The 12,422-nt window shown below is 42.8% G+C and overlaps 2 protein-coding genes across 4 annotated transcripts; one reads left to right on the top strand and one right to left on the bottom strand.

The window, feature by feature from the left end:
- The first annotated feature begins 1,233 nt into the window (after nt 1–1,233).
- Nucleotides 1,234–6,163, top strand: CLXN (calaxin). Its single transcript, XM_053935517.1, has 6 exons — nt 1,234–1,382; nt 1,614–1,769; nt 3,261–3,365; nt 4,341–4,492; nt 5,298–5,402; nt 5,951–6,163. The coding sequence occupies exons 1-6, from the start codon at nt 1,325–1,327 to the stop codon at nt 5,996–5,998; spliced, it is 624 nt and encodes a 207-aa protein (XP_053791492.1). The 5' UTR covers nt 1,234–1,324; the 3' UTR covers nt 5,999–6,163.
- A 144-nt stretch (nt 6,164–6,307) lies between these two features.
- Nucleotides 6,308–12,376, bottom strand: RBM48 (RNA binding motif protein 48). Of its 3 annotated transcripts, none has more exons than XM_053935017.1 (5): nt 12,172–12,376; nt 10,186–10,376; nt 9,927–10,072; nt 7,479–8,014; nt 6,308–6,488 (listed from the first exon to the last, which is right to left on the bottom strand). In XM_053935017.1, exons 1-5 carry the CDS (start codon nt 12,283–12,285, stop codon nt 6,405–6,407), a joined length of 1,071 nt encoding a protein of 356 aa, XP_053790992.1. In that variant the 5' UTR covers nt 12,286–12,376; the 3' UTR covers nt 6,308–6,404. The 3 variants fall into 3 exon arrangements, with proteins under 3 accessions (XP_053790992.1, XP_053791138.1, XP_053791061.1); XM_053935163.1 differs by lacking the exon at nt 12,172–12,376 and adding an exon at nt 10,825–12,127; XM_053935086.1 differs by lacking the exon at nt 12,172–12,376 and adding an exon at nt 11,365–12,127.
- Between the last annotated feature and the right edge of the window lie 46 nt (nt 12,377–12,422).

Below are 12,422 nucleotides of genomic sequence, written 5' to 3'. Positions count from 1 at the left end.
TCGTTTACATGAAACTCTTACTACATCTTCCATTGAAATACTGATTGCTGGGCCTTCTGTTAGCCTTTAACAAATGCCCATCCATCCCAGGTAGTCAAATATAGATTGTATTTTTGATCTACCCCTTTTTTCCATTGCACGGGTGCTAACTTAGAACTTACCTCTTGCATACAGATGTTTCAAATGTTGTGTTGCCAAGAATTTCAGGACTTTGAAGACATAGATTATTAGTCTGCAAACCATAACTAAAATCTGTGGGAGAAAGGTGATTTCATATTGCCATTGTACAGAGAAGTTGTCTTCAAGTTCTGCAACATTGAATTGTTGCAGCCACGTGCATCTAAACAATAGTAATATTTTCATCAACTATTTTATACTCTTGGGCTTGATGTTACCAATTACAGACACTCTTGTCAGTGAGGTTAAAATAAAGGTGATATGCAGTGAACAGAGGGGTTTGGTTTGGGGTTTGTGTTTAATTTTGTTGGGGTTATTTTCTTTTTAAGTTGTGGTGTTGCAATTTTGGTAAAAGAACCTGTAATGAACCGTAGCATAAATGCTCTGTCCTGTGTGATACCTTATTTGACTTTTACACAACCACCTGCCACAGAAAGAAATAAAAATGGAAATGAGACCCAGTCTTCCAAATACCTAAGCTGGTATGTAATTTTAATTGTGTGACTGTAACTATCTGTTCTGCTCAGCTGTAGGCTTGGAGTGCTGCTGTCATGCTTGGGAAGGGGTGTAGCCACTTAAGGGGCTTATGGGCTTTGTCAGTTCCCAACAAAGTTGCTTTAGTACTGAAAGGGAACTGCTTCAGTTTGCAATACATTAACAAATAGGTTGAGTCTGCTCCTGCGTGCCCTTTTTCCTGAAGGAAAGGTGGAGGCTGGTCTCAGCCTTTCAGCTTTACCGATGTGCCCACACCGAGGTCGTGAGACAGTGTTGGGGGTTTGGGGTGTCACCTACACGCATGTTCCAAGTTTCAGCAGAGGGACAAAGTAGAAAATGAGCAATGTCGGAATAAGAGTGGTTTAATATATTCGTGCCTTCTGACAGTAGATGAACAAGCACTATTGTATGTTGTACGTTGTAACTTTTAGCTCTTTTTTTCCCCACAAACATTTTTAGACACTTAAAATGCAGTTGTTTTATTTTTTACGACTGCAGTTTTTCTGAATGCGTGTTAACACTTGATCTCTGTTCTGCCTCTGTGTGTTTATGTCTGACCCGCCCGTGCGGCCCAGCGGCACCGCCAGGCCGTGGTCACCCCCCCCACCCCGCGTTGCCACGGCAGCGGCGGCGGGAACAGCTCCCGGCCGCCATGAGCAGGAAGGGGGGAAAGCTCCTGGTGGACTCGCTGACCCGATCCGCCAAGCACTGTGAGTCCCCCCCGGGCTGCAGGAGCCGCCCCGGGTTGTTCCCGTGCTCATCCTGTGTGGCCCTGTTCGCCTCTCATGGGAGGCACTTTACCGGCGCCCTCTTAGGGACAGCGGTTGGGGCCGGGGCGGGGGGTGATTATTGGTGTCATGGTTCTGCCGTGTTCCTGTGCCTGCCTCGTGTTTGACCAGCTTAACTTACAACCTGTGTTTGCTTGTGTTTGGGCCGGGCAGTTACCAAAAGCGAAGTGGAATGCCTGGTCAAGCTCTTCGACACGCTGGTGGCCAAGGCCAGCAGCCAGTTTGCTGGGGCCGGCTTCGACCGCACCGTGTTCCGAGACACCCTATACAACGCCTTTGGCATGACGGATGACGTGGTGTTGGACCGAGGTGAGGCGGGCACACGGCTCTGAACCCGTGGAAGGGGTCGGGATGACGCTGCCGACCCGACGAGTGTGTCCGTACCAAACTGCGCCGTCTCGTCCCGGCTGGGACAGCAAAGGAGGAGTAATCCTCGGGAGCTGTTGAGAAAATGGCATCTTTTCTTTTTTTATGCGGTTACGGTTTTCCCTTAGTTCAGGAGAGCTCACGCTCTAGCTGGAGGCAGAGCAGCCCGAGGCCGTTGGCTGCCCTGTGGCTGTTTCTGTCGCAGCCTCTATAGTGTCGTGATGGAAGAGGGCAGCGTCACTTTCCTCTTTTCTCCGGTGGTTCCACCGGGGGCTGCGGCCGCTGCTGGGCGACAGCTCTAGCTCAGGCCGGGAAGTCCCGGGAAGGCATTCTCATACAGCGGGTAACGCTGGGAATAGAGGCTCTGTGAAGAGCGTTGAAGGGCCTGGGCAGATAGTGCAAGGAAGTAAGAGTAATGAGCCAAATAACCCCTTGAAAATACAGTGATTTCACGGGTTGGTAACAAGGGACATGTTTGCAGTCACTGTGAAAGTCGAAGGAATGATCTCTGATGTAGAGGTGTCTAGAGGAGTATTGCAGAGCAGGCGTAAGTCTGCCCTTCTTTCAGTCTTGGGCTGCTAAGAGCCACCCATTGGTTCAACTTTCTCCATGTCTCTAGCAGGAGAGCTACTTACATGCCATAAAATAAAAACTTGTTGCAATTTCATGCAGCAAGTCAAGTGTGTCTTGGAAGATACTTCACATAACCTTACACATTCTTAAAAATTATTTTAATGCTTACACGCAAAGGGGCTGATTTCAGTTTGCAAAAGCAAATCTATTGTCTTCACAGTCAAAAATGCTTGACTCTGCATGGAGAGATGTTCCTTCAGCCAACTTACTAATTAATATTCTAAAATACAAATTATTACAGATGCTAGTGGATGCTCTGAACTCCTTGGTTTTGAATTACTATATTACAGGCTGTATGAATAGCGAAGCTGTGTGATTGAAAGTTGCTTAGGGAAGGGAAAAGAAAAATATTTTGTTACATGACAGAAAAAAGGTTATTTTTCTTTGTAGATTTAATATATATCGTTTCTAGGATTATTTTGTCCAAGATTTTCCGAGACAAAACCTAGTAATTTAAATCTTAATCTGTATGTAGAATTATCCCTTATTTTAAAGGATATTGGTTTATTTGCTTTACATCTGCATGGAAGCATACTTCCTGTAGTTGTTTTAAGTCAGTAAGGCAGCAGATCAGACAAAATCTTACCAGGCAGGATTCTGGAGTGGAAGATCAGTAAACTGAGGGGCAGAATCCCTTTCATTGTTACATCTTAGAGTCAAGAACGGTAATCTTACATTGGTGAAAGCAAACAAACATCTTAAGAAGAAAGATAATTTATAGTTTTACTGAATTTAAGAAAACATTGCTTTTTTGTGTTTCCCTATTATATAAATTTGAGATGTGTCTAATACACTTCCTAGTGTTCAGCACTTTTGATAAAGACAACAGCGGCTGCATCACTGTGGCAGAATGGGTGGAAGGCTTAGCAGTGTTACTTCGGGGGACCCTGGAAGAGAAGATGAAGTGTAAGATTGATCTGTATGCTAATATTTAGTAGTAATGATTGAATTGATAACAACACATTGCTTTTGTTATAATTTAGTAGTTACTCTTACAAAGTATTTGGTAATTGAAAAGTTTTCTTCTGTATAGTTTAATGCAGTGAAACTGAGTTCTGAAATGGCTTCTCTGAGACAGTTTTTTCCTGTGTAAACTGCTGTTACCACAGCCACCACATTTTTGGTTGCTTACAAAATCTTGCATTTAAACTGAAGTTTATTCTACAGCATACACTTTTGACAAAATACATGTTTTTGTATTCACACACAAAATTAGAAAGAAGCAGATGAATCTCTAATGTGGTTTTGGCTAATTAACAGTCTCAAGCCAAGCAAGATCAGTGCCAACATTCATTTACTGGCACAGTGGGGACACAGTTGCAGTTGCATTAGCTCCAGCAGTTCTTCAGGTTGAAATCAGAGATGGAAAAACTGTAAGATGGTAATGAGAACCTCCACAGTAATGATAGAGAAAGATGAAGGAGAAAAAATAGCAAGAACTCTAGAATTTTAAGCAGCAGGGGAAAAAATAGGGCATGTGGGGTGGAAAAAAAAACAATAGAAAAAGGAGAATGACAGCATGTTGTTTCCATAGTTCCTAGGTTGCAGCATTAGCCATCCCTACTGCATTATATAAATTCATCTGGAAAGTGGTCAGGGGTGTCACAGAATTAGGATGTGTGCCCAGGTTGTAATTCAGCATGTCAGTACAACCACAAACAGTAAAACACACATTCCTGCTGTAAGCACTATAGAAGATGCTAGTGTATAGTGATGCAGTGCTGTCTGTCACAAGTGTTTGCCAGGAGTGTTTCAGCATATGTATGATAAATTTGGCTCAGTTGATAATGTACAGCTCACATTTTCTGTATATAGGTAACAACTTGAATGGTACGTGATTATAGTTTGTAATCAACTTCATATTTATTTGTATTTCAAAAGACTGTTTTGCTGTTTATGACCTGAATGGTGATGGATACATTTCGAAAGAGGAAATGTTTCAAATGCTGAAACACAGCCTTCTCATACAACCAGCAGATGAAGAGCCTGATGAGGGAGTTAAGGACTTGGTAGAGATAGCACTGAAGAAAATGGCAAGTACTTACTTACTGTGATACTTAAGGGTCTTTCAAACATTCACTAACCAACACTTAAAACCTTTCTATGAGGTAACAAAATAAGGTATCTTATTTACAGTAAGATTTTGCAAGTCTCCTGAGGAAAGCCAGAAATATATGAGATCTAATGAGTCCCAGTCCAGTATTCTCATATGAAATCATGAATTTAGTATGTGAATGTACTACAAACTTTATGTATAAACTAGCAGGTATGTATGTGCATATACATCTATGCATGCCCACTCAAAGCAAAAGCCCAGTCAGAAGTGGAAAACTCAAAAGTGTAAGCTGCATTTATTCCATCAGTACAGGCATCTGCAGTAGCTTCATTTTTAAATATGTTTGTGTTTTATCAACTGATCATGAAATGTCTTTATCCTATTTATTCGTATGTATTCTATTAGAATAGTAAACTCAAGGTTATTAGTGTGAAGCTTGTCTTACAGTGCTTAATCTAGAATATCAGAGCATCTGGGGACATTCTGTCAATACTTCAATCAAATCAAGATATATACTCTCCTCTTACATGGTGGTGGTCAAAAATTTTCACTTCAAACCAGGTCTTACATCCCAGCTCCTTTTATTTAAGACCATCTTTTCAATTTTTCAATCTCACCCTTTTGCCTTAGGTAGAGGCAAGTCACACAAATCTTTTCTGAGCATAAACTGATAACGCCCAATTTGCAAATCTAACTAAAAACAGAATCCATGTTCTTTAAACACCTGTTAAACAAAACTACAGGTAATAATCTTTTGCTGAAGTGTTCCCTTCCTTTTGCAGGACCATGATCGTGATGGCAAGCTTTCTTTTATGGACTTTGAAAAAGCAGTCAGAGATGAAAACCTTCTCTTAGAAGCCTTTGGACCATGTTTGCCAGACATAAAGGTACATTAACCTTGAGTTCAAAAAGAACTGTATAAGCCAGTTCCTTACAGACACTTGCACCAATCCTGTGAATGTCAGGGTATCTTAAGCCAATGTTGAGTTCATCCTCTCAGTGCCAGTTCTGCTATCCAAAGGTGGCCCTGAACACTCCCACTTCAGGGTTGTTGCAGCACAATGCTGCAGATATTTAGCTCATCACTAAGGGAAATTTCAGTCCTGTACATGGTCATCCCAGTCTCTAGCATTCCTGTTTCCATCCAGTTTATCTCATTCTGCAGCTGGACCTTCTTGCCCTCCATGCCAGATCATTCCTTGGTGACACACTCCTACTTCTGAGCAGTTAAAATTTTAATTTCTCCTTCAACTATAACTTTGAATATTCTGGCTGGTCTGCTGGTGATGACACCATTAATGCTATGGATTTACCTTTTCTAAGCTAAAAAGCAAGAGAGAGTCTTTACTGCATACACATTTCAGTTCAGTACCTTTTCTGACTAAATAGAAATCCTTTAGTTAACTGAAAATTATTTTTTTTTTTTTTTTAACAGAGCAGTATGTCATTTGAACAGAAAATTTTCCGGGAAATTCCTGAATAGTAACTCCAAGTTGTAACTCCACTGCTGAATACTGTTAAAAGGGGTCTTCATCTTCACCATTCTTCATGATATAGTAAAGCCAGTCATATTTCAAGTTGCTCCTAAGCTTCAGTATTCCTTTGCTGTTAAATCTATAGAATAAATGAATTTACTTCTGTAACTCTACCTAAATAGAGTTTTCTGTGAGTTATATAAAATACGTTGCAATAGGAGGTACGCAGGACAACACTGCAACAATAATACAGTATATTGGTTTCTTCATTCCAAGTAACAAAATGACACAATTTTTAACAGGGAATCACTGGGAAATACAGTATAAAGAAGGTTTTATTTTTTACATTAAAAAATACATATTTTAAACTATATTCTTTACAAAAGGACTGTTGGAAGATACTGCCAACAGTATCTATATTCTTCTTCTCTGCTTTACAACTGGTTTGGCTGAGCTGCTCTCTGGTTTTTCCACAGACGTTGAAACAGAATCTGCTACCTAAATTGGAGGGGACAAAAAATTAGTAGCCTGTAACCATTACTTTTTTATGCTCATTTTAGAGTAAGGCCACATCTCCACGATTTGGGTATTGGGAGGGATTTATTACTATCATCACACTTGTATTGAATTTTCCTGCTGACTTGAGGAAGAAAGTAGCACCAAAGGCAGCATTAAACACAAAAGAGGTGAAACTTAGAAGATTCAGCCCTACCATTTGTGTATTTAACTACACAAATTGATTTCAGATAGTCAGTGATACAGTATTACATATGTCATCTCCCTTCTTCCTAACAGGTGTTTTTAAGCAAGGTTTAATGTGCTTTATAAAATCACATATTTCAGGAAACAAAGGAAAAGCAGAAACATGTATTTTGACTTGTATTTTAGAAAGGTATTTAATATAAAAAGTGCTTATTTATAAGATATGCACTTTCAAATCAATCTAATTAGTCAAGGGAGCCTTTTCATATCTTAATGTAAATGAAATGTTCTATCAGAAATGTTTGACCTGCTAATTGATTAATATCCTCCATAAAAGGATATATAGCTTAACACATGCTTCTCAGCATGGAATTAGTGATTCTGTACTGCTTTTAATGGCATAAGAAATGTTGGAGCAAAATTACATTGAACTCTGACTTCCATTATTTTCCTTTCAGAAACCAGATACAAGTAGCACACTGGAGTCAGCAGGACTACCTACAAAATTATCATGCCTTCACATGTGGAGAAAATAAAAGTAGTTTACTGAAAATCATGTAAGAACATGCACTGACATTTACATTTTCTCAAGTGTAGTGTAAGAGGTCTGGAGTAGAATTGCCTGCAATATTCTAGATTGTGGAAAAGTTAAATAGTAAGAGCACTAGCTTTAAATGGCGGATAAACTGATAATGAGTAAATGCTGAATAAAGCTATCAGACAGTCACTATTTTTATAGATAACAAGCACCTATGTTTGAACTATCAGAACTTTAAGAACCCATACCTCTTTCAGTTTATTTCGAATTAATGTAGCTGAAGTATTCAAAGACTCATCATCCATATCGACTTTAGGTATTTCTGGTAGTTGTGGACCAATAACAACTTCAGTATTGTCCTCACTTGTTCCAATGAGGGAACACTTGTTTCCTTCTTCTCTCTTCCTCTTACGTTCTTGTAGGTGAGTTGTACGTGGCATAAACCTGTCAATTCCATTGCAAGCTGGAACCATTCTTTGCTGCATTAAGGAAGCTGGTGGAGTGTACACTCCTGGATGTACACTTGGAGTTAAAGATGTGTTTTGACCAAAGTACCCAGAAATTTCAGTACAATTGTTATCATAGTGTGGAGATGTTAACAGGCTCCGATTCTGATTCCCAGATGGATATGCTGTGTTGTGGGATACCCCAGGAGAACTTGTAAAGCAGGATGGATCCCAGTTACTGGCTATACTTGATCCCGATGTACTCCATGAACAGTCATGCTCAGAGTTCTTTGAGGCTGTCTTCTTAGGGCCTTCTACTTTCTTTAACACAAAGCAATCTTTAAAACAACAACAAAGAAGCACCTTCATTATTTCATGTCATTATTAGTTCTAATAGCCAAGAACAAAACTTTTTATATAAATGCAGGAACAATACAGTGATATTTGATTCCCAGCTACCCTTCTGTGATTATTTTCAAGCTTCAAATATAACAAATTCAACTTTCAAACCAGTTTTCCAGTCTAGTGCCTTTGCTGGTTTATAACATAATAAAAACCCAGACGTTTTGATGTTAAAAATCAGTGGGTTTACTCCCTTTAGAAATCCTCACACAATGAATAACGATACCCAAGTATGTGAGCACAAGAAAGGAGAAGCTTGTGCTCAGCCATTTGCTTATTCCTCAGCTTGCCCAGCCTTCAGCACTGCCTGGGAACTCTGTGGTACAGGAGCCTTTGTAAACACAGTCCATTCTTAACATTCCCCCAGTGCAAAGATGTAGGCTGGAGAAATTTTTTTTAAGGTTCTGGTATAGTCCTATTCCTTCCAAAACTGTCCCTTTGGCATGCCTGAGGAGGCTGGAACAAGGGTGAAAGTGTGATCCCAAATTTCCTGCCAGTGCTTTAAATTTCTGGTAACATTTTGAAAGAAAACAAAAAGTGAAGGAAATACTTCATTATTACAGGTTAATAATTTCATTATTTTAGTCATAATCAAAGCCAAAAAAATACTTTGAAAAGGATATAGTTCTCTACACACTGACAGATGTCTCCCTGTAAATATAGTTAAAATGTTTCTGTATTGGGTGTGCATGGCCCGATTTTTTGTAGCAGGGCGGCTACAGGGTTGGCTTTTGTGAGAAGCTGCCAGATTCTTTCACCATGTCCAGCAGAGCCAGTTCCTGGTGGCTCCAAAGATGGATGTGCCACTGGGCAAGGCCAGGCTGATTGGAAATGGTGGTGACACCTCTGGGGTAACAGATTTAAGAAGGAAAATAAACAAGTGGTTGCACAGTTGTAACTACGGCCAGAGAAGAGCAGAGCGAGAACATGAGAAAAACAGCCCTGCAGATACCAAGGTCAGTGCAGGAGGGGCAGGAGGTGCTCCAGGCGCTGGAGCCGAGATTCCCCTCAGGCCGTGGTGCCGGCCATGGTGAGGCAGCTGTGCCCCTGCAGCCCATGGAGGGCCGTGGGGATGCAGGAATCCACCACAGCCCGTGGAGGAGCCCCAGGCCGGAGCACGTGGATGCCTGGGAGGAGGCTGTGATCCTGTGGGACACCCGTGGAGAGGGGCCCTGCTCCCAGGCTGGAGCAGCCTGACCTTGAAGGGTTGCACCCCGTGGAGGAGTGACCCACGCTGCAGCAGTCTGGGCAGGACTGTTCCCATGGGAGGGGGAGCTGCTGCTCGTGAGATGAGCTCACGTTGGAGAGGTTCACAGAGAACTGCCTCCCGTGCCACCCCACGGTGCAGCAGGGGAACGACTCCTCTCCTTGAGCAGCAGGAGAAGCCATGGGTGATGAACTGACCATAACCCCCATTCCCTGTCCCCTTGCACTGCTGGGGTAGGGGGTAGACCTGAGAAGGCAGGAAGGTGTTTGTAAGGGCTTATTTTACTTCTCATTATCCTGCTTTGATTTTGTTAGTAATAAATTCACTTTATGTCTCCAAGTAGACCTTGTTTTGCCTTGATGGTATTTGATAAGTGATCTCTCTCCTGATCCTTATCTCAACCCATGAACCATTTGTTAAATTTTCTCTCCTCTGTCCAGTTTGTGGAGGGCAGTAAGTGAGCAGCTTTGGTGGGTGCCTGGCATCTGGCCACTGTCAACACACTATAGCACCTTTAAAAGAGGTAGGTAAAAAGTGTTTTCTTTAACAGGCACTTTAGCTAAAATCCCACCCAGTCCTGAAGAACATTAAAATTTTACAGGAAATTTAGTCAGGATTCTATAGAAAATTTAATCACGAACCTCTTTGATTTGTTGCTTTTGCTATATACTTTCTTCTGTCCTGTAACTTCTCTCTAGTTTCTTGGACTGTTTCAAATTCTGGAGCATAGCACACATGCAGCAAACTACCAAAGAAACTTCGTTCATCCATTTTTTTCTTTGCCACCCTGAAGGGAATTAAAGTCTATCAACAAAACTGAGGATTTTACTTAACACATTGCAAGTATAGAAGGTGTAAATGATTAAGAGAGCAAGAGGCAGATATTGCCCTGTCCAATACCTTGCACATTGCAGTTTTTTGAATTTTACAAGGTACACTTCAGTAAACTGCTCTGCTGGATATTCATCTAGAGCATGGTATTCCTCAATGGCACCATATAATGCAAATTGTTCAACTAACTCCTTCATAACACCTAATGCAGGAACTCCTTGTATCAGTAAATAGCGAGATTCCAAGTTGATAGTGTAAACCTGAAAAAAAACAAAAACAAAGACTATTCAAAACCATTCCCATTCTTGCTTTATTGGAAAAGGCATGCATTTTCTCCATGTTCTCTGTTTTCCTCCAAATCCTCTGAGGATGCTGAAAACCCCTATGTACTCTGTTTTGCAGGGCAGTAAGTGCATGGTTATTTGGGACCTCTTCATCACTGAGCAAGAGCTGAACTCATGCCTCTCATGCATAGTAAAATACCAATGAGACTTGACTTTTCTGCACAGAGTACTACTGCCAGTTCCTGAGTAAAACCTCTTACATCTCTGGCCAACTTCCATGCAAGATGTACTAATAACCAGTTCATAGGAGTTACTGTCAAAATACAGAAAAAAACACTGAAAAATAGGTCTTCTTCATAGGCAAAGAAGTCGTGCAAGTGAGGAAAACTGCTTTTTTCCACACAGGGAGTTAAAAAACAATTACCACAATTCCCTGGGGCAAATCCTGTGTGTGCAGAGCTGTCTACTTCCCATGGTCATCCAACGGCGTACATTTTTAAGACACACAGATAAAATCCGGATGCTGAGAGAAAGAAGGTCTTCTCCAAGCAGGTTAAAAACCAAACCAACCATTCTCTTCTGCTTTGTGACTGTCACATAACAGACTCTAAGCAAAGCTTTTTGATGGCTCACTATGTACAACAGCAGCTAGGTAGCTCATCCCTGAGATCAAAGGAAATTTATTCTGAGTTTGTTAAAAAAAAAACAAAAACCCAAACCACAAATGTTTAGACTGCATAAGTTACACATATTTCTTTTAAAAAAAACATATTCTGGACAAAGTGGGAACTGCTTGGGAAATCAACTCTGAAACTTCCGCTATAAAAGTCTCCGCAGGCAGGTCACAGAAGTTTTCTTGTAGCAGCAGCACACTCCCACCTACATTATTCTGGGAACAAGGGATTGAAGGAACCTGATGCTTTCACTATGTGATTGGTTTATTTGGGAAGGTTCATCCTTCTACCTCTTTCTTGTCCAGGAATAAAAGATTCCAGTAAGGTTTTTTCCACACTTGGGACATCCATACTGTTTCTCCTGCAGTGCCCATCCATCTGCTGGATGCCTGTGCTGGCCAGAGCTCTGTGGATGCACAAGGCTCTCTGTCCTCTGCCCCACTGTGTACACTTGGAATAAAAGAACTTAATAGCTTTATAGCTTTGAGACTTCATGAATTATGGAGGGTTTGAAATTTTACAAGAAAGTGGCAATAGTGAAGGAGATGTCCCTTATGTGTGTGGGCACACAGTAGCCATTATTCCAGCACTGGTGAGACCACACCTCGAACCCTGGGTTCAGCTCAGGGCCTCTCTCTCCACGACACTGAGGTGGAGCGGGCCAGAGAAGGGCAGCGGAGCTGGTGAAGCGTCACAGGTCTGATGAGGAGCAGCTCAGCGAGCTGGGGGGGGGGGGGCTCAGGTTGGAAAAAAGATGGTTCGGGGGGTCCTCATCGCTCTCTACAACTCCTGACAAGAGGCTGGAAACAGATGGGGGTTGGACTTCATGATCTTAAAGGTCTTCTCCAACCTCAGCGCTTCCTTTCTCACGCCAACCCTTTAAGGTGCCGCTACAGCTCGCTGTACACTGAGCGCACACAGAGAGACCCAAAACTCCCAGTTCTGCTGCGGTAACGAGAAGCTCCGGCCGCGCAGCAGGAGAGGCCCAGGGCCTCCCTCTCTCCCTTCCGGGGAGCCGCGGGACTCCAGCGCAGGCCCGGCCGCCCCCCAGCCCCTCACCCGAAGCGGCTCCGCCCGACACCGCCCCTCCCCAGCACCTTCACGGCGCGCGGCCGCCACCCCTCGCGGTACTTGGCGCGCGACTCGCAGGCTCCCAGCTGCGCGTGGTGCCGGCACGGAGCGCCCGGGCCTCCGCTGCTGCCGGCCGCCATCTTCCCATCGCCCCCCGCGGCGCGCAGCCCCTATTGGCTCCCCCCCCGTGCGGCGGGGAGGAGGAGCCGCGGTCCGCAGCGAAGGAGCCAATCAGAGGCGGGCAGCGGGGAAATGCCGCGCCCGCATTGGCCGGCAG

This window comes from Vidua chalybeata, chromosome 1, assembly GCF_026979565.1.
Source record: "Vidua chalybeata isolate OUT-0048 chromosome 1, bVidCha1 merged haplotype, whole genome shotgun sequence".
NCBI lineage: Eukaryota > Metazoa > Chordata > Aves > Passeriformes > Viduidae > Vidua > Vidua chalybeata.
This window is presented reverse-complemented; position numbering and strand designations above follow the sequence as displayed.